General features: G+C 33.7%; 2 protein-coding genes and 1 non-coding gene across 3 annotated transcripts; all 3 read left to right on the top strand.

The window, feature by feature from the left end:
- Nucleotides 1-11131: 11131 nt before the first annotated feature.
- On the top strand, nt 11132-12040 carry LOC108327964 (lectin 5). The gene has a single exon (XM_017561720.2). It carries the CDS (start codon nt 11132-11134, stop codon nt 11957-11959), a length of 828 nt encoding a protein of 275 aa, XP_017417209.1. The 3' UTR covers nt 11960-12040.
- Nucleotides 12041-21481: 9441 nt separating this feature from the next.
- Nucleotides 21482-21555, top strand: TRNAN-GUU (transfer RNA asparagine (anticodon GUU)). The gene has a single exon. It is a non-coding gene; the product is annotated as a tRNA-Asn (tRNA).
- Nucleotides 21556-22389: 834 nt separating this feature from the next.
- On the top strand, nt 22390-27622 carry LOC108323253 (serine hydroxymethyltransferase, mitochondrial). The gene is made up of 16 exons (XM_017555649.2): nt 22390-22548; nt 22627-22677; nt 22765-22851; nt 23001-23122; nt 23825-23901; nt 24266-24390; nt 24706-24798; nt 24919-25011; nt 25145-25342; nt 25489-25593; nt 25876-25941; nt 26050-26127; nt 26353-26464; nt 26540-26650; nt 26792-26960; nt 27352-27622. Exons 1-15 carry the CDS (start codon nt 22459-22461, stop codon nt 26938-26940), a joined length of 1557 nt encoding a protein of 518 aa, XP_017411138.1. The 5' UTR covers nt 22390-22458; the 3' UTR covers nt 26941-26960; nt 27352-27622.
- The last annotated feature ends 261 nt before the right edge of the window (nt 27623-27883 follow it).

Raw genomic sequence — 27883 nt, 5'->3', positions numbered from 1 at the left:
TCTTTTGTTTTGGTCTTACTAAATTCTTAAGCTCTATATTTTTGTATTAAAAAGAAAATAAAAGGTTAATTTAAAGAATATAAAACAAAATTTATAATATTAAGGAGTGTGACTTTTGTTTATTATGAATATACATTTTAAACCTTTAAAATGAACTATTAAATATAATGTTTTAATTCATTCATTTACAACTACAATTATTTAAAATCTTACATTAATTTCTATGTATATATATATATATATATATATATATATATATATATATATATATATATATATATATATATATATATATATATATATATATATATATGATTAAAGTTAGTTTTATTATTAAATAATATTAGTTTAATTTTAACATACTTTAAATATGAAAAATATTTAACAATAAAAAGATTTATATTATACTTTAAAATAACGATAAATGTAATTTTTTGTTGACAATTTTTTTCTAAATTTTTTTTTTATCATATGACATACTTTTATATGATGGTGTGAATAATTTGTATTATATATAATTTATTAAATAACATTATTTTAAGAAATAAAAGTAAAATATAATTTTATTAAATGACGAAGTAGAAATCATAAAAAAAAATTAAAAATGAAAAAAAAATAATATAAAAAATAGGGTTAAATATGTTTTTAGTCCTAAACTATTGGTCGTTTCTGGTTTTCATCTCTCTTTCAAAATAAAGTACAATTTGATCCTCATTCTTTTCGAAACTTTGGTTTTAGTCCTCAAAAACTAACACCGTTAAAAATGTGCTGACGTAGCTAACTGTAGACTGACACACTATTTTTTTTTCAAGTGTTTCTCATCATTTCTCCCTCTCTTTGAAGCCAGCGCTCGACACTTCTCTCCTTTGATGTCCCTGTGCCTGCTCCCTCTGATGTCCGTAATCCTCATACAAGCCTCTCAGATGAAGGCGCAGGACATTCAGGAGCTTGGATATTTAAACTTGTTTTCGTACCTGCATTAGTAATAACTTGGTCAATCCAGTAGTATATATTTGCAACTCCTTGTTAAGATTCCTAAATTCATAAAAATCTACCTTTTGTTTATTTTAACCAGCTTAAGCTGTATAACGTTAGATGATTGTATATATCCAGTAACTGTATGATTACTTTCATTGCTACTTCTATAGCAGTAATTAAACAGACCATGAAAGCTATTACTAATGCAGGTACGAAAACTTAATGCAGAGCCTTGTTTTTCAGTGTGACCATCTTCCTTCTCAATATCATTTCTTTTTTCACTTCGAGAATCCTTCTCTTTATCTTCAGGACCCCATCTAGATGACCACTCATTCTCTCTTCTAGAGTCATGGCCAGAACCACGGCTCTCATGCCAGCGATCAGAGGGCAAGGATCTATTCTCCAATGTTGAAGTATTCTCCAAACGACGATCTTCTTTTCTACGATCTCTTCTCTCAAGCAAGCTTGTTTCCCTCTCCTCTTCACGTCAGTGGCGACTGATGTCAACATCAGAACTTGTCCTCCTCCAGTCTTTCTTGTCCTGAGACCCCTCCAAACGCCAACTATCTTTCAGTATGGGATCAGTTGAATTCACCTGAGGCGAAAAGCCAAGTAGAGATGTCATCCTATCATTTATCCAAGGTCGTATCGAATTCTACAGTTTAAATAACCACTCAAAATTAACCGAGAACAACACACAAGGGATTACGGACATCAGAGGGAGCAGGCACAGGGTCACCAAGTGTGACATCAGGTAGTGGTACCCCAGTTTCACATACTTCAGCTTCACGCTCTGCGAAAAATCCGATAACCTCTTTTTCGACTCCTTCGAGGTTGAGCTCGAGGTTGTCTCCTTCGTGTCCGTCTTCGTGTTGGAACTCATAATGGATCTGGTTCCTATGAGAGAGAGAGAGATTGAATGGGTGAATGAAGTAAAAGCAGAATGATATATATGTAGTGAGTACGAAAGAGATTGGTGCGGTGAGGGTCAAAGAAGAGAAGCGTCGAGCGCTGACTTCAAAGAGAGAGGGAGAAATGGTAAGAAACACTTGAAAAAAAATAGTGTGTCAGTCTACCGTTAGCCACGTCAGCACATTTTTAACGGTGTTAGTTTTCGAGGACTAAAACCAAAGTTTCGAAAAGAATGAGGACCAAATTGTACCTTATTTTGAAAGAGGGATGAAAACCAAAAACGGCCAATAGTTTAGGGACTAAAAACATATTTAACCCTAAAAAATAATACTGTAAAAATAAAATCTTTTTTGTCTAATATTTGTTAGATTTATCTAATTAATATATGTATAATATGTATTTCTAAACTCATAATAACAATATAAATATATTTCAAAGCAATAAGTTTGTTATTTGTTATGTTTTATTTTTTATTTGATTATGAAAAGGAAAGATATTACCGATGGTTATAATCCGTCAAAAAAAATTAAATTTCGTCGATAATGTTCAATTATCGACGAATTAGCGAGGGTCAAATATTCATCGATAAATTCTTTGTTGATAACTATTATCGACGACCTTTGACTTTCAATAATTATCGATAGCCTTTTTCTTTGATAACTGTCGAACGACTAACTGAAGTGCACCAAATTTAATCTTGGACTTTAAGTTCCAGCTTCTATTAGGATAGTGTTGTCATGATGATGTTACCTTGTTATTTCTTATTATGTTTAGGTTACACTTACCTTTTTTATGTCTTTGGGCAAAAGAGCACGTGTATTATTTTTTTAAACTAGTTTTAAATTCGTTGTTATGCGTAAGTGTGGTTATTTAAAGAGGTACAAAGGTTGGAGAAATAAATAATAAATATTTTTTATTTTATAATTTATTTTTAAATAAAATTAATTTGAAAAATAATTTAGAAGTTTAGAAAGTAAATATATATATATATATATATATATATATATATATATATATATATATATATATATATATATATTAGATTTTGTAAACATATAAAAGGTTAAAAGTTGTTTTAATTAGGTTTTTAATTTTGAAACTTTGATGCAATTTGACCATCTCCATTAATACAACAATGTTAACTCAATATCATGCATCAGTTTGTAAGTTTCTAAATTTTTTAATTTTTTTAGTTTTTATTTTATTTTTTTAAAAAAAAAATTGTTATATGTTTAATGAAGATAGTGGAAAAGATAGTATGATATAACAGTCACACCGTGTCATTGTTGGAAAAATTTTATGTGAAATATTTCCATTTAATATTTTTATTTATATTTAGTTAGTCCTGATTTTTTTAAAATTTGACTAAATTTATCCTTCTCAAAATTAAGATTAAATTTAACTTTTATATACGTATAATAATATTTTCATTAAAATTGATATTTTTATTAAATATTTTTAACAATTTTAAATTTGTATTTTACATTGAACTTTATCTAAATTTTGTTTCAAATATTTATATATTAATAATTTCTACAGAGTTGGTTGAAAAATAATAAAATTATAAATTTAAATATAAAATTTTAAAATACTTTTATAACAATTTGAAATAAATATTATAATGATATTTTTATTAAAATTTTGTTTAAATAAAATTCAATGTAAAATATAAATTTTAAAATATTTTTATAAATATTTAATAAAAATGTCAATTTTAATGAAAATATTAATATATATATGTATACAAAAGTTAAATTTAGTCTTAAGTTTAAGAGAGATGAAATTGCTCTAATTTTTAAAAATATTAAAACTAAAGTGAGACCAAAAATAAATTAAATGACTAAATTGAGATTTTTCATATGACACTTTTCCAATAGTACTATCACTATCACGTCATACTATTTCTGTCACGTGATAAGATCCTACGTGATAACTTTTTTTTATATACAAAAAATCAAAAAAATCACAGACTGACACGTGACATTGAGTTAACGTCATCAGTTCTGTATTAACAAAAAGGACCTAATTGAGACAACCTAAAACGAAAAAGACCTTGTACAAACACTACAGTAAAAAAGGGCATTATCGACGGCCATAATCCTTCGGAAACATCCAGAAGCCGTCGGTAATAAGCCATTACCGACGGCTTAGCGACGGTCAGATGATCGTCGGTAAATCCCTTGTCGCTAACCGTTACCGACGGCCTTTGCCCTTCGGCCCTTCGGTAATTACCGAAGGACAAAAGCCTTCGGTAATTACCGGCCCTTCGGTAATTACCGAAGGACAAAAGCCTTCGGTAATTACCGAGGGGCAGAAGCCTTCGGTAATTACCGAGGGGCAGAAGCCTTCGGTAATTATCTGCAATGTATTTTTTTTAGCTGTTTTGGTTTAGTGTATTGTTTACAATCTACGCTTGAAAAATCTTAATTTTATATATATATATATATATATATATATATATATATATATATAACACGTGTAAACTAAACATATATAGACGTTTATTTCCCAGAAGTAATTAATATTATGCTTGCAAAAAAGTGATTTAGCGAGACATAGAAAACATATAACCCAAGTAATTTACAATCTTTGAATTCAAATTCACCAGTACTCTATATGCTTTAAACACTTGTAATCCTTGATTTTGTTTATAGATCCATTTTGGTGGTAGGCTTCTAATCCAAGATATACATTCAGGACACCCAGGAATGTGACTACAGTTTCAAGTATCTAGTGTGCAAAGAACCAAACACTTCTTTTGGATCCCCTATGAAGAACAACAACAACAATATCATATTCATCATGTTCTATTAACAATGCTAATAAACATGGAGCATAAAAGGTCTAATTACTTTAACTTTTCACTGGTTTTGTAAGGTTGAGTACTTGTTTTTTAAGGCATTTAAAGGAAAAATTATGTTGTATTATTTCTCTCAAATTTTGGTAAAAATTAGTTTTAGTCCTTTCATGTTTTGGTGGATTTTAAACTTTGTCGTTAGGGATTAAATTGATCAAATTTCAAAATATACAAAAGACCAAAACTACCAATTTTAAAATGTAGTGACAAACCAATTTTGACTAAAACATGAGTAACCTAAAACACATTTTCTCAAGTCAACGAAGGCTAAAAAATTAACTAAAATTCTCAATCTTAGTACTATATTTATGGGGAATCCACCTACTGCTAAGTCTGAAATTCTGTAGAAGATGCTATGGTTGCTGAATTATTATTATTATTATTGCAGAAAACTGATAATGGTTTTATTTTCTTATCATAAATATGCATATATGAAACCAGATATTAACAGCCTTTACCAACTACTATAGGAAAATATCTTGTATATTGTGGAAAGGAAATTGGATACTTTAAGCAACCTCAACTTGGTTTATGAACGCCTTTCTTCTTCTTTCTTTCAATTAAAACTCATAATACCTAACTAACTCTCATTTCTATTTCTCTCTTTCGTATACTCCCTCCTAACGCCACCATTCTCTACTCCCCTGTTTTTCCTCTTTTTGAACCTAACCATAACCTCTTCTATCTCCTTTCTCTTTTTATTCACACACCATTACTCTACAGTTTCACAACCACACACTCTTGTCTATTCTTCTTCTGTTTTCTTCACATCACCACCACACTGTGGCTCTTCTATTGAAACACATCACCCACACCTTACAGAAATAAAATAAGAAATCCTTCCACATGCATGCTCTTCCCACATGGTCAACCTATTTTAACCCAATTCTTTCTCTTTTTCTTTTTCTTTTTCTTTTCTTTCTTCCTCATAAAGCTTTGTAGGACCATCCTTAACTCCTAATCCTAACTTTCTTATTTCTTCTTCATTCTAAAAAGTTACACAACCCTTACTTATGCACAGACCTGAAACCATTCATTCCTTTCTTTAACTCAAACAACCACTTTCTTTCTTTCCAATATCTCTCTCATATTCTTCTAAAACCAGCAAACCTAACCTCTTTATTTCCTCTTCTCTCTTCTTCCCCGTCTTACATCATTCACACTCTTCTTTTCTCCTTCACCTATTTCCTTCATCACCAATACACCCTTATACTCTAAACCTCCTCACTCATCATTCAACTCATTCCCACGTTGCATTCTAACCTTTCTCTCTTGATCCTATGAACATGTCACACACTGGGTTTACCGAATCCAAGAAGAGACCGAGAGTGGATCCCGTGTTTGCTTCTTTTCCAATAAAAATACTCTTCTCATTCACACAATCACATTTTACATATAAAAGTTCATCATATCAATGTCATTTGTTCCCTCATGCATATTCATACATAAACCAATATAAACAAAGACACTCTCATTACATAGAACTTTTCCAAACACGAGAGAAAACATAAAAGCACCATAAAACATCCACCCAAAACTCATATTCATTAATGTAACCCATCATGCATTAGATATAACTTTGTTCTCCCCTTACCTGGACTTTTCTTGAGCTTGCTAACCACTTTAACCTTTTACGGTTTTGATGGTAAGAGCATTGTCGCTTCTCCCCTCTTGCTCGATCAACCACTCTTCCACCAGCCTTTAACAAAAAACCTCAACCGGAGGACCCACCCTTCACGAAAATCCTCCAAAAGAATTGACCTGCATCATAAACAGCAACCCATTAACAACAATAGAGATTTGACCTACACAAAAGGGATGATTCTCGACACCCTACCTCCACAACGGCCTCCCTACACCACGACAGCCAAAGAATGTGCAGGAATCGTCGTCCACTGAGAGTCTTCAACCACAATCCCCCAACCACAGCACCAACCGTAACACCAATCGCCTCTGCTCACGACACCAACGTCCTCATCACAGCGTCAATATCCCACACACCTCACCTCACAACGATGACCGAATGACCCAAATGCACCAAACGCCTCTGCTCACGAGACCAACCTGGGAAGAACCACGACCAACTTTTAGCTTTGGGAGGGAAGAAAGAGCAATTAGGTTTTCTGGAGGAGGCGAAAAAAGGTATTCTCTGGTCTGCCAAATCGGGCTTGCTCAACCACCTAACGACCACCACTGAACATTAGCCGCGAAGAACCATAGCTGCATCAACGACTTCAAATCGACGAAAGACCAAGGGCGGGAGGAATCGCAACAGGGACGACGAAACTACGATTTGAGAGAGGGAAATCCCAATTCTGGGTTTTAATGATGGAGCGAATTACCGAAGGCCCTATACCGTTGGTAATTAAAATCACCTCAGTATTACCGAGGGCCTTAAAGCCTTCGGAAACACACCGTCGGTAATACACGTGTTTCCTGTAGTGAAACATGTGGACTATCCCAATGTTTTAACCAAATATAAATAGTAGAAATATATAAACTTAAAATATATATAATATATTTCAATATACAATACGCATATTTGTACAAATATAGATAATAGATTTTGTAAAAGTACAAAGGATAAAGAATATACAAAAAATATAGAGTGAACTCTCTAAAAGTACAAAGAATATGCAAATACATAGAGTAAACTCGCTATAAATACAAATCAATGTATGAACATATTGGTCTGATGTGTATTGTTAGACTCATCTAATCACTACATTGACAAACTCGTCTAATATATATTGTTATATTTGTCTAATTGGTATATGGATACATTCACCTTATATTTGTTAGACTCGTCTAATTAGTATATGAATTAATTTGTTTAATGTATATTATAAGACTTGTCTAATTAGATATTTGATACAGTTGTCTAATGTGTATTATCTAATATGTACATGAATAAACTCGTTTAATTAATGGATAAACTTGTTTAATGTGTGTTGTAAGACTCGTTTGATCAATGTATGGAGATACTCGTCTAATGTATATTTTTCATCAATGTTTGGAATTGTCATCTAATATTTTTTATTATACTCGTTTAGTCAGTGTATGGACATACTCGTTTGATGTGTATTGTTAAAATCATCTTATGTTTTTTGTTATATCATTCAATTAGTGTATGAACAAACTTGTCTAATGTGTATTTCAAGTTTCACTTAATTAGTGAATGAACAGGCTTGTATAATGTATATTAATTTACTCATCTAATTTGTGTATGGAAAGACTTTTATAATCAATATACGAAAGACTTGTCCAATGTGTATTACTAACACTACAGGAAACGCGCTAATTACCGAAGGGCATTTACCGACGACCTTTAGTCCTTATGTAATTAATTGGTGACATAATTTACCGAGGGCTTTTGACCCTCGGTAATTTCCACGATGGATTTAAGTAAAAAATTTGGGTTTCATTCCCCCAATTTCAGAAATCCCCTACCCCAAATTTCAAAAATCCCCTACCCTCGTCATAAGGCTTGCGCTTGCCCTAAGCTAAATATCATAAGTTTCTTGGCTTTTGGGAGTGCCAATTCGCTTGCCATAAGGTGTTGTTATGTAACCGTTCTGTTTGGCGGTGAGGTGTGTTCGTTGGTGGCTGCTGGTTTGCGGTTTGGGTGGCTAGGCTTCGTGGCATTTGCGACAAGGTGGTGGGTCGTGGTAGCTGACGTTTGCGCCAGTGGTGGTGGGTCGTAGAGGTTTGCTTGACGACGACGTTGGGGTGAAGTGGGGTTGTTATGTTCGTAAGGGTGGTGGTCTGAAGAGTGTGGTATCGTCAAGCATTTGGTTGTTGAGGTAAGTTGATTCCCCTGTTCTTTTTGATTCATTTAAGTATGGGAACTGTAAATTGACTTGCCCATAATCTTTTTGCGTACATGTTGGTTGAAGTAATTGAATCATTGAGAGTTGTTCTGTCATGTTGAGAGCTATACATTGAATCCGAGATACATGAGAGGAGAGTGCATACAATTTTTCCTGGTTGCGCCTGTCGGTAATAGTTAGCGACAAGATGTTTACCGACGGTCTCATGGTCGTCGCTAAACTGTCGGTAAATAGTCATTACCGACGGCTTCTGGCTGTTAGCGAAGGATTATAGCCTTTGGTAATGCCTTTCTTTTTTTATTAGTTAAACTTATGTAGTCAATACATCAACAAACTCTTTTAATCAATACATCAACAAACTTATATAATGTGTATGGACTTGTCTAATCCGTATAAACATGTATTGCTAGATTTTTTAATCATTGTTTATTCATACTCATATAATGTGTATTGTAAGACTCCTTTAATTAATAAGTGGACAAACTTGTCTAATGTGTATTAATAAACTCGTTTAATCTATATATGAGCATACTTGTCTAATGTATACTGGTAGACATGTCTAATCAACTCGATTGGACCTGACTTTTGTCTAGCTCGACTTGACCTAACCTTGACAAGATTGACTTGATCTTAGCCATGCTCGACCCACCGAACCTAACTTAGATCCATTTCAACCTATCATATTTTGGCCTAGCTCAACTCAAAATAAATTGGACTCAACTTGGCTTAACTCGACTTGCATAACTTGGATCCAAAAAATCATTCATACCTTTCCCGAGTTAAGTCTTACCTAACTCAATTTAACCTTGATAACTTGAGCTTGACTTAAGTCGACCTTGTCTTGACTTAACTTAACTCAACTCAACTTAAGCTAACCAGGACCCAACCCAAGTTAACTAAGTTTAGGCAGAACCAATTTAGTTTAATATGGATCAGACTTAATTTTATCTAACATGAAGTTGTCTCGTCTTGGTTTCATCTTGACTTGGTCTTATATAGGTATGGCCCAATTCAGTTTGACGTGAGCCTAGCCTAACTTGGCCTAACATAGGTTTTAACTAATGTAGCCTAAAATGTATATGGGTTGTCTTGGGTTCACTTGAACCTAACTTGACGAAATTGATATGGTCTTGACTTGATTTAACTAGGTAGACTTGTTGTCGACAAGTTTAGACTGATTTGAATTTGATCTAACCCAATTTGACTTATAGGCCTGACTCCATCTAGCCTAACTTATCTAGGCTCGTACCAACCTAACATAACTTGGGTCTCGATTAACCTAACCTAATATAGGTCTAACCTAATCTAACTTGATTTGGTTCAACTTGTCATAGATCTAAATTAACCTGATCTAATCTTGTATGACTTGAACTCAACTCGACTTGACATAACATGAATTAGTCTCATTGAACTTGTTTAACCTTGCATAACTTAAACTAACTCAGTCTCACTTAATTTTAATTTGTTACCATTCAAAATATTATTTAATTTTTACTCAATTCATATCTAATTTATATCAAATCCAAATCTAATTAATTAAATTCATTTAAAATCCAAAATCATGCATTTAAAAAATATATAATGTAAATTCAAAATTAATTCATTAAAATGGACTTAAAATAATAAAAATCTAAATAATGGTGATTTGAATTTGAAATATATGTTTTCACCTTTATAGAGTTAACTTTGAATCCTATAATTACTTGAGACATTCACCTCTTGTCTCGCACTCGAACATTGGAAGTATCAGTCACCCCCATTGCTGCCATGAGCGGCAGAATAATGTTATTTTAGTAACATTTAAATGAATATTCTTTCTATCTAGTCTATATTACAATAAAAAATTCAATAATTACTTATAAAATAAAATTAATTTATACATGAATTAATTAATAACGATTATTTGTAAATTTTGATTTCTAATCTATGCATACAATTTTGAGAAATTCTTTTTATTATTTTTTTTATTTTTCAAAAAAAATATAAAGAAATGTTACTGTAATTATATGAATACATTCTTTCGTATCTAGTATTAGGAGGAATTTTTAATAATCATTTCTTTATAAAATAAAAATAATTTATAAAAAATATTTTAAAATTTTATTTTAATCTGTGCATAAAATTTGGAGATGTTCTTTTTACTCTTTTTAATTTGTTAAAAAACATATAAAGAACTTGTCAAAACACATCCTCGTTAAATATAATAAGTTATAGAGTTTTTGTAGTTGATGAATGCCTTTCACTTAGCTGTAAAGACGTTGCCATTCCCACTTTTAATGGTTCACCAACACAATCCTTTCTTTGAACTTTCAAGGAGAAGTGGATATTCAAGTTGCAGTCCAAGAAAGATATATTTCAGACAAAAACTACTTAACAAAGTTATATACATTGACAGAAATCTATATTTCGATACAGACGAGAATATACGAAAGATACTTATTGATTTTGCCGATTTAGCAGAGCTCAGCGAGCCTATATATAACTCGAATTTCTGGGTTTTGCCATGCACCATCAATCAATTAAGTTTTTCAAAGTAATCTCTGGGGTGTCAACCATGGCTAAAACACGAATTCCATTTCCCTTTCTCATGATTTCCTTCTGTTTTGTGTTTCTTGTAAACAACGTGAAGTCCGATTCACTTTCATTCAGCTTCTCGAAATTCGAGCCTGGAATACAGTTTGACATTGGTTTCCTCGGCGATGCCCGTGTGGTAGACGGTGCAATACAATTGACTAGAAGAGACGGTGGATCATACGGCAATCCGATAATTCGCGAACACAGTGTTGGTCGTGCTGTCTACATTCCACCCGTCCGTCTCTGGGACAAAACCACAGGGAAACTTGCAGACTTCGAAACTGTGTTCTCCTTCGTCGTTGATTCCGCTGGGTCACAAATCCACGCTGATGGCCTCTCCTTCTTCATCTTACCATTCGATGCTGACCCGAGCATTCCCAGAAATTCATCTGGGGGATACCTCGGACTCTTCACTCCCGAAACTGCTTTCGACGCCGACAAGAATCAGATTGTGGCCATTGAGTTCGACAGCTTCGGAAATGAATGGGATCCCGAGCCTGTTGCCATTGCTCCGCATATTGGTGTGGACATCAACACTCTTGAGTCCGTTGAGACGATAGATTGGCCTATTAATTCGGTTCCGGAAGGTTCGATTGGAAAAGCTAGCATTAGATACGATTCGGAGACGAAAGAGTTGAGTGTGGCCGTTGGTTACGGTACTCAACCCCCCACTGTTGTTGCGCTGTCGAAAAGAATTGATCTGAGGGTAGTTCTGTCGGAATGGGTGAGAATTGGGTTCTCCGGTGCCACCGGTGACAGCGTTGAGACCCATGACATTCTGTCTTGGACTTTCGCTTCACGTATCTAGGGAGACCTAGTTCCTCCAAGGAAGATAATAATAGTTGCGTACGTCAGGGTCCTCAACTCATTTCTACATTTGTTCAGTCTTATTGTTTTATGGACTATGCCCTACTCTGTGTTTCCTTCAATATTGGACATTAAAATTAATAATCATTGCTTTTCCTCTTTCCTAAAATTTCATGCCCACACACACAGAACACACACAAATTTTTTTATAGTTATTTAATATTTTTTTTCTTAAAATACAAAAAATAATTTTTATAATTATTATTTTATCTTTATAATATATGTTAAAAATAAATGCGAATGTATATCACCTTTAGTTACTTAAGTGAAACTTCTCTTTCGTGTTGAATTGTAGTCAGTTTTATATCGTGTCAATGATAAATATATATCTTGTTTTTTCCATTAGCTTAAATATATATTTTTGTTTTCTCTATTAAGCGATAAACTTTCTTTATGTACATGAATTGTTTTTCATAAAATAATAATAAAATTTCGTAAAAACAAATTCAATCTGACATAATATAACATAAAGGAAACTGTTTTTATTGAAATGAGACGAGGATGTCGCCTAAGTGTTGTTCCGGTGTGCCAAATGTCTCTCCGCTACGTGTTCTAGTAATCGATCGATGTATGGGGGTGACCTACATAATACACTCAAGTCAGAATCTTTCTCTGTAGATCTTTTGTAATTCAATAATGAGTAAAAAAAGTGTATTTACCTCGAAATTAAACTCTTATCTATAGAGTCTAGAATCTAACAATTAATTTACTTCTTAATGGTCATTAATGCAAACATTAATCACTCATCAGTAGCCGTTGTAATATTAATTGCACATTAATTCTACTCAACTGCTGTCGGGACCGAGCGGCCGTGAGATGCTTTCTTATGCATTAACCGCTTGGTCCTGTCCATCTAGTTTGTCACCTTACCCGATCGGTTGTTCATAAGCTCATAGTAACATAAACACTTCTCACCTTTCCTATCTCTATCCCACAGCAATTAGAAATAATTTTTACTTAATTCTTCTTAAATTATTTTATATTTTAAAATGAAAGTATAGTTTTACTAATGTTGAGTAGGTGTAAAAATTTGATGTGTTCAACTATCATCACCCTAATAAAAATATTAAAGTAGATTAAATCTTTAGTAATTTATTATTATATGAATAAAAGATAATAAAATTAGCTTTCTTAACTCGGAGAACAGTAAGAACAAATGTCAGACATCAGAAAAATATATTTAAGAGTTAAAATAATATTAAAAATGTGTATCAAAGATAGAAATTATTCTTGATATTCAAGAAAATGGAAGCAAGAAATATCTAGAGAATTTTTGAATTATTATTGTTCTGTTAAATTCCTTGATTAACAGACTACCTAGGTAAGCTTAATTGCTGACTCAAATAATTAATTTTCTATATATCCAAAGTTGGAATGGAGACTACCTAGGTAAGCTTAATTGCTAACTCAAATAATTAATTTTCTACATATCCAAAGTTGGAATGGGCATGCAAAGAAAAACTCATTTAATAGAGTAATAGTTGGAAATTAACATAATAATATGGAAAATTATACTAATAATTTTAAAGGTGAAAACTTTTTTAACGGGAGCAAGGAAAACTTTATGAAGTGTATTTCAATAAAAACATCTTTATTATAAAAATAATATCATTGCCAAGAGTATTTTTCCAAAAATCTCACCACTTTCATATCAATTACCTCTCAATTCTCACTGAATCTGGGGGAATATAACTTCCTTTTTCTCTCAGAAAGAGAATAATTTTTTATTGGAATGGAATCCTCTCTATTTCCAGGATATGAAAATATCATTCATGATGTATGAAGAGATGTGACTCTTAAAACTTAATACAAAGATGTCACGTTTGACTTTTGATGGAACATATTTTATTGATAAAAATGTTTTTCAAGAATCAAAAGTCACATATTTTATATCATAAAGTGATATATTTTTCATAATATATCATTAGTTAAGGAAGGAAGTCTAATAAATCTCTTCTTTTTTTCTTAGAAAACATTACCATGTCAAAATTTTAGTCATAGACTTTAATCTTTTTGGTTGATATATTGTTACTCATCACGTCACACCAATTTATTATCTATATGTATATTTTGTTTCTTTAATTTCTTCTTATTTAGAGCTCATTGAATGTGTATTTCAATAAAAACATCTTTATTATAAAAATAATATCATTGCCAAGAGTATTTTTCCAAAAATCTCACCACTTTCATATCAATTACCTCTCAATTCTCACTGAATTTGGTGGAATATAACTTCCTTTTTCTCTCAGAAAGAGAATAATTTTTTATTGGAATGGAATCCTCTCTATTTCCAGGATATGAAAATATCATTCATGATGTATGAAGAGATGTGACTCTTAAAACTTAATACAAAGATGTCACGTTTGACTTTTGATGGAACATATTTTATTGATAAAAATGTTTTTCAAGAATCAAAAGTCACATATTTTATATCATAAAGTGATATATTTTTCATAATATATCATTAGTTAAGGAAGGAAGTCTAATAAATCTCTTCTTTTTTTCTTAGAAAACATTACCATGTCAAAATTTTAGTCATAGACTTTAATCTTTTTGGTTGATATATTGTTACTCATCACGTCACACCAATTTATTATCTATATGGATATTTTGTTTCTTTAATTTCTTCTTATTTAGAGCTCATTGAATGTAATGATAATATATCCTAATAGGTTTTAAGCATGAACGGAGCATGCTATTTTATAATCATAGTTCAAAATTTAATTAGTATGTCCTAACTATCTTAAGAAATGTTTCATTTATATCATTTCTTTGCTTGATAATTACGTAAATGTATGCTTGAGTATGGTGACTCGACAAAAAATGGTGAATGATAACTTCATGTAGTTGCATAGGAGGTGTGTACTTCGTTAAGACTTCCTATGAAAGTAATGAAAAGTGACAATTGTATACTTCATCAAGGCTCTCGAAAAGAGTAATGAAAAGTTGTATACTTCGTTAGAGTTCTCAAGAAGAATGAGAAGTGACACATATATATACTTTGTCGGGACTCGCTAGGAAAGTAATGGAAAGTGAAGCGATTATTGGTAAATTACGTGAGAGTTACACATTGGCTCTTGACACTTAGATTATTAGGGTTTGTATTATTTGTAGTGAGGACATGTTTTGTGTGGTTGGGTAAAATAATCAGTATAATTGTATGACGTTGTGATATATTATGACTATGTAAAATTTTGGGTGAGTGGTTATATTATGATTTAAGTTTTTTTTTATTATGATAACTTTTTCGTGTTAGCTCACACTTGATGATCTTAAACAAGATCAAATGATAAAACAAATACAAATGGAGATGTATAAAAATTAGAAGACATGTTGGGTTTTAGTGGAGAGAGTTTTATATTAGGACAAACTTTTATTCTTAAGTTTTTTATTTTTAATAAAGTTTATGGTTATAAAACAATGCTTTTATTTATTGAGATTTTCAAAATAAGAATACAGTTTTATTTTAATAATGTAATTTGTATTAATTATAGATTTTAGTAAGTAAAAACTTAGAGTGTTACATATATAGTCTTAGTCATCACATCAAACCAATTTATCATATATATATATATATATATATATATATATATATATATATATATATATATATATATATATATATTATCATTTATGCTCAAGAATTATTTAATTTATAATCATAATTCTTGAGCATAAATGATAATATATAGTCTTTAAGGTAATACATTGTTTGGTTTAGACTATCAAGAAGCTCTTCTTACTAGTAAAATAACTTGATATAGATTTTTTGAAATCAACATCTTTTGTCATATATGCATATGGATATCTAATGAGTATGAACTTTCTATTTTCATAACACAAGGACCATTTGGTTGTTTCTCTACTACACAACTTCTACATAAAAAGAATTGTTGGTCTTGTATTGAAGTAAACTTCTAATTTTTTTGAGATATCTAACATTATTCTTGAATGATTTTTTGCAATCTTCAATCCTACCATTTATTTCACTACATCTAGATTCTTCACATGAAAATACTCATTCAAAACCTTATTGATAGCAATTATTTTTGTCTTATCTTTCCCAATAATCAATATTCCACAAAAGTAATAAAATCTTCCTTTTTATAGTCTTTCACATATTCATGATGTTTTATGAAAGTATTCTTGAATATGTTTACTATAGTATCAAGACATTCTAAAAAATAAGTACAGTGTCTTATATGATAAGCCTAAAGAGACCTATAAATATATGTTATTATTTAGTACATTAACTTAATATTCATTCTATACTCAAATTATCACAAAAATATCTTTTATTAATTTGAGTGTTAGAGTCTTTGCAAGTGTACTTCTTCCTCTTGGTTGATTTGAAACTTAAATACTTGTCAATACAAAGTCTAGTCCACCTTGGATCAATCTGACCAAAATCTAATAAGAATAATATTGATATATAATATGTAATTTGTGAAAATTATAACTATAGATGAGATAAGACAACTGGGTCTGAAGTTATACTTACCACATTTGATGAAATTTAGATTCTATACTTGATTTTTTATGTGTTATTTTTGTTAGAATAAACAAAAACAGAAAACAGATTCAGTGTATCTCAACTACTATAAAAACAGAAAAAATCAGAATATACAAATTACTTACTCAGTACCTTGTGTGTGCATTCTCTGTTTTTCTCTCTACTCTGATCATCATCTTCTTCATCTCTGAGTTGTGTTTGCAGAGAGCAAACCCTAGTAGAGCTTCATTCTCTCGGCTCCCTCTCTCTCTAGAAAAACTCTGAACTTTGCTTTCTCTCTCTTGCTACGTAGGATTAGTCACTTAATCCTGATCTGAACGAGTGTTTTCTCTCTTTTACCCCTCTCATTTCTGCCCTTCTCACTAATATGGTATCAAAGCATAGGTGCTTGTGGTTCCTGGTGTGTACAGTGGGTGTGTGATTGGTGACTGGAATTGTGTATATCTAGAAGTGGAGAAAGAAGGTTTCTTTGGGTGTGGGTAAATCAAAGAAACTGCAAGAAGCTAGCAAGAAAGTGATGGCAGGTATTGGAGGAATACAGGGGCCGTTGCCTGTATTTGATGGGAAATTATTTGATGACTGGCGCATCAAGATGCAAGCCATCTTTGGTTTCCAAGATGTGTCAGAAGTGATAGAAGATGGGCTACCTGAATTGGGTGCAAGAGCTATTGAAGAGGAGAAAAGAAGTTACAAACTACAGGTGAAATTGGACAGCAAGGCCAGGTTTTTGCTGTATCAATGTGTCAGCCCAAAGATCTTTAACAAGATCTCTAAGGCTACTACTGCTAAGGAAGTGTGGGACATTCTAGTGAAGATGTATGGTGATGGAGACAAAAACAAGAAAGTGAAATTACAGGCACTGAGGAGGCAGTTTGAGATTTTGATCATGAATGAGGGTGAAACTGTGGCAGAATACTTTGATAAAGTGCAAGAATTGGTGAATAAAATGAGAGCATGCAAGGATGCAATTTCAGATGAGTACATTGTTGACAAAATCCTAAGAACTCTAACCCCCAGATTTGATCATGTGGTAGTGGCTATTGAAGAAGCCCGTAATCTGGAGTCTATGGAGATTGAGGAGCTGCTGCACTCATTAGAATCTCATGAGTATCGCATCAATGAGCGCAAGCAGTGCCAAGAACAGGCCCTACAGGCCAGATCTCAGTTGAAAGGGAAAAAAGGGTTCAAGAAATGGAGTAAGGGCAGCAAGAAAGGTAAAGACTCACAAGAACAGCAAGGGGAAGATTCCAGTGAGTTTGTGACAGTGAAAAACCAGAAAGCTGGTGGAGATTAGAAGTTTGACAAAAAAAAGTGAAATGCTATAATTGTCAAAAACTTGGGCATTATGCAAAAGAATGCTGGAAAGGGGAAGGTGCTAAAAACAAACCCAAAAAGAGGGCTAATCTGGCCCAGGAGGATGAGTCAGATTCAGAGGCTGTGATGCTAATGGCCAACATTGGAGAGGAACAGCCAGAGAACACAACATGGTACTTGGATTCTGGCTGTTCCACCCATATGACAGGGAGGAAGGACTAGTTTGTGAGGATGCAGGGAGTTGTACAAGGGAAGATCCGGTTTGCAGATGACAGAAGTCTGACTGCAGAAGGGTCTGGGAGAGTTGTTCTGAGAGATGCAGAGGGCAAAGAGGTGATAGTTGAGGAGGTACTGTATGTACCAGGACTGAAAACGAATCTGCTGAGTTTGGGACAACAATTACAGAAGGGACATGTGATGAAAATGGAGAACAATTGTCTCAGCATTTTCAATCAGCATAAGAAGATGATTGTGCAGGCTCAACTGTCACAAAATAGGACCTTTCGGGTGGTAATGAGTGCAGTAAAACATCAATGTTTTACTGCAACAAAAAATAAAGAGGAATGGTTGTGGCATCTCAGATTTGGACACCTAAATTTTATGGATTTATCACTGTTAAGCCAGAAAAATATGGTGAGTGGCTTACCTAAGGTGGAAATTCCAGAAACAGTGTGCAAGGAGTGTGTCCAATGCAAGCAGACCAGGGGCAGTTTTCAGAAGATCTTACCCCAGAAGTCAACAGAGAAATTAGGGGTGGTGTACTCAGATGTGTGTGGCCCTATACAAGTAGAAACACCTGGAGGCAGCAGGTATTTTCTACTGTTTATTGATGACTGGACCAGGAGATGTTGGGTCTACCTGATCAGGAGAAAGGGGGAGGTGCTGCAGACATTTGAAAAATTTAAATGTCTAGTTGAGAGGCAGTGTGAGAAGAAGATTAAGGTGTTGCGGACAGATGGAGGAGGAGAATATACCTCCACTGAGTTTAAAGAGTTGTGTGAAAATGAAGGGATAGTGCATGAAGTTACCCCTCCTTATACACCACAGCACAATGGGGCAGCAGAGAGGAAGAACAGAACCATATTAAATATGGTTAGATGCATGCTGAAGAGTAAAGGGCTGCCTAATTTCCTGTGGGGTGAGGCTGTGTTGACAGCCACATATGTTTTGAATCTGTCTCCAACAAAGAGACTGAATGGGTTGACACCTGAGGAAGCATGGACAGGGGTGAAACCAGATGTTAAACATCTGAAAATTTTTGGCTCTATATGCTATAAGCATGTACCTGACCAGTTAAGAAAGAAACTGGATGACAAGGGAGTGCCACTGATTTTGGTAGGTTACAATGCCACTGGAGGTTACAAACTGTATGATCCTATAGTAGGAACAGTTTGCATCAGCAGAGATGTTGTGGTGGATGAGGCTGGAGTATGGTAGTGGGAAACAGGTGAGCAGGAACCATCAACCATTAATCTGGAAGATGCTACTGCTGGAGAGGAGATAGAGAAGGAAAGAAGGGATGACAATAGTAGAAGGTCATCAAGAGTTACACAACTACCAGCACATCTAAGAGACTATGACTTATCCTATGAGGCAACACTCACATCAGAAGGCAACTTTGTTCACTTTGTCTTAATAGCAGAGGCTGAACCAGTTGAATTTGATGAAGCTGTGAAAGATGAAAGGTGGTATAAGGCAATGCAGGAAGAGATTGACTCTATAGAGAGGAATCAGACCTGGGAGTTGGTTGATCTGCCCTCTAACAAGAGGCCCATAGCATTAAAGTGGGTTTATAAGTCAAAAATAAACCCACAAGGTGTGGTTGTAAGGCACAAGGCAAGGCTGGTTGCTATGGGTTTTCTACAAAAGGTTGGAGTTGATTATGGAGAAGTATTTGCTCCTGTAGCCAGGGTAGAGACAATCAGGTTGGTGGTGTCACTAGCTACTAAATTTCACTGGTCATTACACCAGTTGGATGTGAAGTCAGCTTTCCTAAATGGAAGGCTGGAAGAGGAAGTATATGTTGTACAACCACTGGGATTTGAGGTTAAAGGGCAGCAGGACAAGGTGTACAGGCTGAGAAAGGCTCTTTATGGGCTTAAACAGGCTCCAAGAGCTTGGAACCAGAGAATTGATGAGTTCATGAGCAGCATTGGCTTTGAGAAGTGTGTTTCAGAACACAGGTTGTATGTGAAGTGCTGCCAACACAATGGCAGACCAGAGAAGCTAATAGTATGCCTATATGTTGATGACCTATTAGTCACTCGGAGCTGTGAGGAACTGATTTCAGAATTCAAACTTCAAATGTTGAGTGAATTCGAAATGAGTGACTTGGGAAAGCTCAGCTATTTCCTTGGAATAGAATTTACTAAGACTGAGAGTGGAATTGTGATGCACCAGTCCAGATATGTTCTAGATCTACTAAAGAAGTTTGAAATGGTGGATTGTAATGCTGCTAATACCCCAGCTGAAGTGGGACTGAGACTTGAGAAGGAGCCAGATGAAGAAGCTGTAGATCCAACAGCTTACAGAAGTATTGTTGGGAGTTTGAGATACCTCTGTAACACAAGACCTGACTTGAGTTACAGTGTTGGAGTGGTGAGTAGATACATGGAATGCCCTAGAATGTCACACTTGAATGCTGTCAAACGCATTCTAAGATACTTGCAGGGCACTCACTCCTATGGAATACTACTAGGAAGAGGAGAGACTAGAGAAGAAGTGTAAATCACTTCTTACTCATGTGTGGGAATGGCAAGAGGTCCTAGACCATAAGGTGAATTTGGGCGGTACGGACTAACCTCGGGTGGCAGCTGTTGAGGATATCCTAGTTATTACACCACCCGGGTGCAAAAACGTCGTAGTTACACAGAATTCATACAGTCCGGACAATCAGAGTAAAGTGGTCGGTCATTGCATGCTTTGACGTATGATTTTGGTTGGAAGTGTATGATTTGATGATTGCATGATTAATTATTTGATTGTATATCAAATTTATGTGAAATACATGATTTATAGAATTAGTTAAATTACATAAGCTTACACAAACAAAGAGCGGCTCCTGGCAGGCTTCTAGAGGGAGGGGCACATGAAAGAATCGAACATACACCGGAATGAGAGGGATCTAGAGACTGTATAGGTATGAGACTATACAGTTGAAGGATAGCTTAAAAGAATTGATTTGACTACTCATATCACCAAAATGCATTTGCTTTTCGGTAACCTAACCCATAAAACTCCATGGTTAAATGTGCTTAACCTAGAGTAATTGTGTTGATGTGTGGGAACAATCAATATTTCCTGTAAATTGCCGGGACGTTACATTAAGTATCCATATGACTGTAAAAGAATTATTAAGTATCTGAAAAATAATTCTTTATTTTAGTTTTAAAGTTATAATCTTATGACATTGTATTCATTTAGCATTATTTAACTATTATTATTATATTATTATTATAGTTATTAATTCAATTTTAACAACGTGTCAATCTTGTTGAAATACAATGTCTTAATTAATTTAACTAGTCCAATTTTAAATAAATATATGTTGTTGATACAGATAAACCTGGTTAAGAATCTGAAAGCTCCTACGAAATTCTTGAATGATAACAAAAATGAATAGTTTAGCAATCAAAAGCTGGAATAGCTCAGTTGGTTAGAGCGTGTGGCTGTTAACCACAAGGTCGGAGGTTCAAGCCCTCCTTCTAGCGTTTGGAACTTTTTTTTTGCCGTGTGATTCTGTTATACTTGTATCTTATTAGAAAGATATGAAAAATAATTATAAATTTATTGATGAAATGCTTCTCTTTTAATCCAAGAAAGTATTACATTCATATCCTTAAAGGAATGGAACATAAGTTGCCAAAAGATGTTGACTCAAAGAAATAGTTGAATGCATTGATGGCAAGTGGCAAAATATGTTTCAAGCATTTGAATTACCCTATCACCTTTCAATCATGTCCCAACAATTAGTTTGTGGCCAAGAAACCCTACTTCTGGATTGGCCTTTCAAGGCCTACGTTATTTCCAATTTTCATGCTTTCCATCATTTTCTTTTTCTTTACAAAGGAACAAAAATTTCTGCGTAGCTTAGCTCATCACCTCTAATTTTCTTACCTTATCATGCACGAATACTAAATTTCAAAATATAGCAGGTACCATTTCATATTGTAAAAAAATTAAGATCATGATACTGAAGGCTCGTAAACTCGTACACTAATAAAAAATATTGTTATTAAAATTTAAGTAAAAAATCATGGTATAAAACATTATCATTCAATTTTAAATCCTCATAAATATGTTTGTTAAATACCATAGTAGAATAACACTTATTACATTACATATAGTATTTGGTCATATGTTAGCCATCAATGCAACAGCCTCTTTCATTTCTCCTTCAATTTTTTAATATTTTTTTATACAATATATTTATGCATTATTATTAATACTATTATTTAAAAAAATAGCGAAAGGTCCAACGGAATCCAAAATCTGAAAGTGGGTCCCGCCTGGCGCCAAGCGAAAAACCGAGAGCAGTGATTGGGATTGGGATAACAAGGCATCGAACGAGTTCATCTTCACAAACACACTCTGTATCTCTGTGTGTACGAGAAATGGCGATGGCAATGGCGCTTCGCAGGCTTTCGTCTTCAATTGAGAAGCCTATGCGCCCTCTCTTCAATGCCGGTTCCATCTACTTCAAGGTTCACTCTCTCTGCGTCTCTTCTTCTAGCTCTTAATCGCTTCTCGTAATCTCAACCTTTTTTTTTTCGCTTTTATAGTCATCTTTGCCTGACGAAGCTGTCTACGACAAGGAGCGACCCGGAGTTACAGTGAGTCCATCTTTATGATATAATCAATTTCACTTTCTAAAAGTATCCATATTCATGATTTCATGAAGAAAAATTGCGACTTTGCAGTGGCCCAAGCAGTTGAATGCTCCACTGGAAGCTGTTGATCCTGAGATTGCTAATATTATTGAGCTTGAGAAAGCCAGGCAATGGAAGGTATATATATATATATATATAATTATTTATGGTCATGTATAAATATGTGGTGTTTCCTCGTTAATTTAGTATGGAAACTCTTTTCTTTTCTTTTTTTGTTATAAGTTATGTATATTTTAACTTCTTCTTTTTCTGGGTGAACTGTGAAGGGGCTGGAACTGATACCCTCAGAAAATTTCACTTCTGTGTCTGTCATGCAAGCGGTTGGGTCTGTCATGACCAACAAATACAGTGAGGGGTATCCTGGTGCAAGATATTATGGTGGAAATGAGTATGTCTGTCTCTCAACTCTTGCTTCTACATATTTTCATAATCAGGCTCCTCTGAGGTGAAGTCACTAACTAGGGAGGAGACCAAGAAATTTTAGTTCAGGACAAAATCAATAATTTATATTTATTGCACTGGAGAAGAGTTAGCAAACAACTTACATTCTAATTAAAAAATTTATTAAAATTAAACGGTAAAACTGAGTATAATCCATAGCTTTTGTGATTTCTGATAAATTTGAATTAACTTGTATAATCTATAAAAAAGTATTTTTCTTTATACATTTTTTTTTTCTTTTACAATCTTATTATTGATATATATTATCATTAATTTCCCAAATGACTAATTTTTATAATTACTAATTTTTATTGAACAATCTGAATGAACTGACTTTTTAATTAGTGAGATTTCCGTTTCTAACCATGTTTTCTTCATTCACGTTACTCGAATTCACAACTTTGATCATGAGACCGGTGCCACTCTGAGAAATGACTTGTCGATATACAAATAGGATTTTTTTTAGAAGATTAAAAGTTAATTTTCTTATCAAGAGTATTATATATTTTATCTTTACTTGCTTTAAAAGAATCAAACCCGGCTTCACAACTCATCCATCAACACAATGATGTATATGTAGTTGTTGGCAATTGAGACTTTATTCTATACGGAATTCAAATTCGGAAACTTGTGGATCTTTCCTTTTCAGGTATATTGACATGGCTGAAACACTGTGCCAGAATCGTGCCCTTGAGGCGTTTAGATTGGATCCCGCTAAATGGGGAGGTAAACACACAAAGACGACGAAAACATAGCAGCACAATAAAGAAATACCCTGTTGTCTATATTTCGGGCCTTAGCAGAACGTACCATTTTTTTCGGGTTATTAGCATGCAAAGGAATGTGTCTGAGTTGCGACTTGTTATTGTTTTTGAGCCATGGCATACTTTTTCTACGGAACTCTGAACTGCTTTATACAAGCTAAGGTTGAATTCAAACTAGGTTTCTAGAGGTTGCAGTCTGACATGGACTTTGGTGGTTAAATTTTGAAATGATCACCCAGGAGCTCTCTTGATACTCAATAAATTCATTGAATGTATTAGGTGTTTGCTTAAGTCTTCTGATGCCACTGAACCCATTTAAATTGCAGTGAACGTGCAGCCTCTGTCTGGGTCTCCCGCAAATTTTCATGTTTACACTGCATTGCTAAAACCCCATGAAAGAATCATGGCACTCGATCTTCCTCATGGTGGCCATCTTTCTCATGGATATCAGGTCCTTTGAAGTTTGAACCTCCACAATGCTTTTCATCATAATTTATTAACTAGCCATACCTGTATAACATTATTTTCTTTTTCTTTTTTAAACCATTACTTTTTTAAAATATTTGACTATTTATATTTTTATGAGTCATTGCGTAAACTGTTAATTTGTGGCAACCTTTAGTATAACAATCAATTTATATTATTTACGTTTTCCAGATAAGCTCTCTTAATTATTTTCTAAATTCATGCTAGAAGTTCTCTCAAATCCAAATTCATTTAGTGTCTTCCGTTTTTTTAATCTAATATTGCTGCTACTACTATGCAGACTGATACCAAAAAGATATCTGCAGTCTCCATATTTTTTGAGACAATGCCATATAGACTAGACGAAAGTACAGGATACATCGACTATGACCAGGTATCATTGCAGGGTATATTTTGTCATGGTAGGGGTACCGTTGGCCACATTTCATAGATATATTCGTGTCAACTTTTATGCCATCTGAATGATTTTGTTACGTAAAAATCTTGAATTCAGTTGGAGAAAACGGCTACACTCTTCAGGCCAAAATTAATTGTTGCTGGAGCCAGTGCTTATGCACGTCTGTATGATTACGCACGTGTACGGAAGGTAACATGCATACATAATTTTCAGTACTAATGATTTTATAAATAGATTGTATGATATCATTTTTTTATTTTTACCTTTTACTTGGAAAGATTGTATGGAAGTCCCAAGGTTAAATTCCTGAAACATGTTACAGGTTTGCGATAAACAGAAAGCTATCTTATTGGCAGATATGGCACATATCAGTGGATTGGTTGCAGCTGGTGTTATCCAATCACCTTTTGATTATGCAGATATAGTTACTACCACAACTCACAAGTCACTTCGGGGACCACGAGGAGCCATGATATTCTTCAGGAAAGGAGTTAAAGAAACTAACAAACAAGGAAAAGAGGTAAATTCCTAGGCAAATTTAATTTGGCATTCTTTTATTTTGATTTCCATACTCTTAAATTTCAATTCCATCTATAGGATAGTTTGTGTTGTTTCCAACTTGAACTGATGTAAATTCATAACAGTAGTTCTTCTTTTAATCTGAAGGTTCTCTACGACTATGAGGACAAAATCAACCAAGCTGTTTTCCCTGGACTACAAGGTGGCCCTCACAACCACACTATTACTGGTTTAGCTGTTGCATTGAAGCAGGTAAATAAGCGGAGAACATCGCATTTTTACTCTTACCAGTATAGTGACAGACTGAGATGGAAGGGCTGTGTCACTGTCTGTTTTTCTTCATATTTTTGTATCCACTTACAGTTATCAATGATTTTTTTTTTGTAGTAAGATTTTTCTCATTACTTTGTGCAATCAATAGAAACTACAAGATATGGCAAATGGATGGGGTGAATAAGTCATAAAATTGACCTTAGTTTGTAGCTTTATCTAATGATAATGTATATCTCTTTCTCTTTGTGGTTGTGAATGCAGGCTACAACTCCAGAATATAGAGCATATCAAGAGCAAGTTCTCAGCAACAGCTCAAAATTTGCACAAGTACCTCATAAAAGAGATCCTCCATTTCTTTATTATTTTGGATCTTAATCCGTAAAGTGGTTACAACTTGCCTTTTCGTATCCAACAAATTAACCTAATGTGTTTCAGGCTCTGAGTGAGAGGGGCTATGACCTTGTTTCTGGTGGAACTGATAATCATCTAGTTTTAGTGAATCTGAAAACTAAGGTAATGGGAATCTGCTTTGGCATTTCATGTAAGCTTCATTGACTCTGAACGAGAAATCATCACTTCAAGTGCTCGTTCTTTGTGCAATAGTCATAAAACTGACCTCAGTTATGAATATGCTTCTCACATTTGTGGTTTCATTATGGAGAAATTTGGTAAACTAAGGAGTAATTTATTTCAATCTTAGGGGTCAGTAAAATAAACAATTTTTTTAAAAATGTGCAGGGTATCGATGGCTCCAGAGTTGAGAAGGTGTTGGAAGCAGTTCATATTGCAGCTAATAAAAACACTGTTCCTGGAGATGTGTCTGCTATGGTTCCTGGTGGCATCAGGATGGGTACAGGCTCTTTGTTGTCTGTATTACAATTTTCATTTCTTAAGTCACTGAAATTATCTCTTTTGTGGAATTCAGGAACCCCTGCTCTTACTTCTAGAGGATTTGTTGAGGAGGATTTTGTTAAGGTAGCAGAGTTTTTTGATGCAGCTGTAAAGTTGGCTTTGAAGGTTAAAGCAGAGAGCCAAGGTTTTTAGACCTTCATTATGCTTCCTTAATTTGCTTTTGTTTCTTTATCTGGAATGAAATAAATGTTTTTAAGCTCATTCTGTCGCCTTGTTAGGTGTATACTAAGCTAATAAGTGGTTGCTGTTGAACTATTCTAATCAGGAACAAAACTGAAGGACTTCGTGGCCACTATTCAGTCATCTTCTACCATTCAATCAGAGATAGCAAAACTCCGACATGATGTTGAGGAGTATGCAAAACAATTTCCAACCATTGGTTTTGAAAAAGCAACCATGAAATACAAGAATTGAGAGAAAAAAATTTCCATTAGGTATGTGTTATTCTTTTCTCGTTTTCTCATTAGTTTATTCATTTTCGTTTATTTGTTGATAAGGTCATATAACACAAGAGGTAGTTGGACACATCTGAAAGGTGGTGCACTATGGACTTTGTTCTTGTCTCATTCAAATAACATTTCATTTCATAGTCTACTCAAAGCTAAAATTTACAGTAAAAGAAAAGCAAAGCAAAGCGATGCCAATAGCTGTCATTAATCTCTGATAAATTTAAAAACTGATATAAATGAGTGATTCTTTTTACTCATTTGTATTGTCCGGGACAGGAATGTTTTCAACTATTTGACATTTATAGAATTAAATTTTCTCATCTAGGACATTCAATGTCTGATGTTCTCTAACAGATGTTAGTTTGCATTGTGACAGGTCATTCAATGGTCTTACTGGAAAAGCAATTCAACATGATCAATTTTCCTGATTCGTGGTAGTAGAGGACGACAACATATGCTTTAAAAAAATGTCAAAAGCCTTTGTAAGTGTGAATCTAGAAAACCTTGATCATTATCTCCTTGAAATGTATAGATACATATGTAATAAAGGCTTCAAATACCAAATTTCCTGAACAGATGATTGTTGAACCTACCCCTTTAATGTTACTACCGATCATTAGAAGTGATTGTATTTTCCAAAAGGTCAATTAGCCCTCCACTTCATAGAATCTCTCTGAATGCTGATGTTAATTCTTTTACCATCTTGATTATATTCCTTAAAATATGAAGCAGTTATGGCAGTTTGAATACCTATGTCTTCGGGAGCCGTAATTGTTAACCATATTTGACAAAATGTAATGAGGCTTGAAAACAGATTTGATACATACTAAAGAGAAGTAAACATAGAAGTGAAGGAAAGAAATGAAAGAAAATGCTTAAGGGAATAGAAATGCAGGAATTGAAAGAGA

Source organism: Vigna angularis, chromosome 1 (assembly GCF_016808095.1).
Source record: "Vigna angularis cultivar LongXiaoDou No.4 chromosome 1, ASM1680809v1, whole genome shotgun sequence".
Lineage (NCBI taxonomy): Eukaryota > Viridiplantae > Streptophyta > Magnoliopsida > Fabales > Fabaceae > Vigna > Vigna angularis.
Note: the sequence above shows the minus strand (reverse complement) of the source record. Positions and strands in the feature narration are given on the sequence as shown.

What these genes read in the sequence shown, in the direction of transcription:
- LOC108327964 (XM_017561720.2), top strand. Translation starts at nt 11,132, where the DNA reads ATGGCTAAAACACGAATTCCATTTCCCTTTCTCATGATTTCCTTCTGT.
- LOC108323253 (XM_017555649.2), top strand. Translation starts at nt 22,459, where the DNA reads ATGGCGATGGCAATGGCGCTTCGCAGGCTTTCGTCTTCAATTGAGAAG. An exon ending in AGAAAGCCAGGCAATGGAAG is followed by an intron (nt 22,852 to 23,000) that starts GTATATATATAT and finishes TGAACTGTGAAG; the next exon opens with GGGCTGGAACTGATACCCTC. An exon ending in TAGCTGTTGCATTGAAGCAG is followed by an intron (nt 25,594 to 25,875) that starts GTAAATAAGCGG and finishes TTGTGAATGCAG; the next exon opens with GCTACAACTCCAGAATATAG.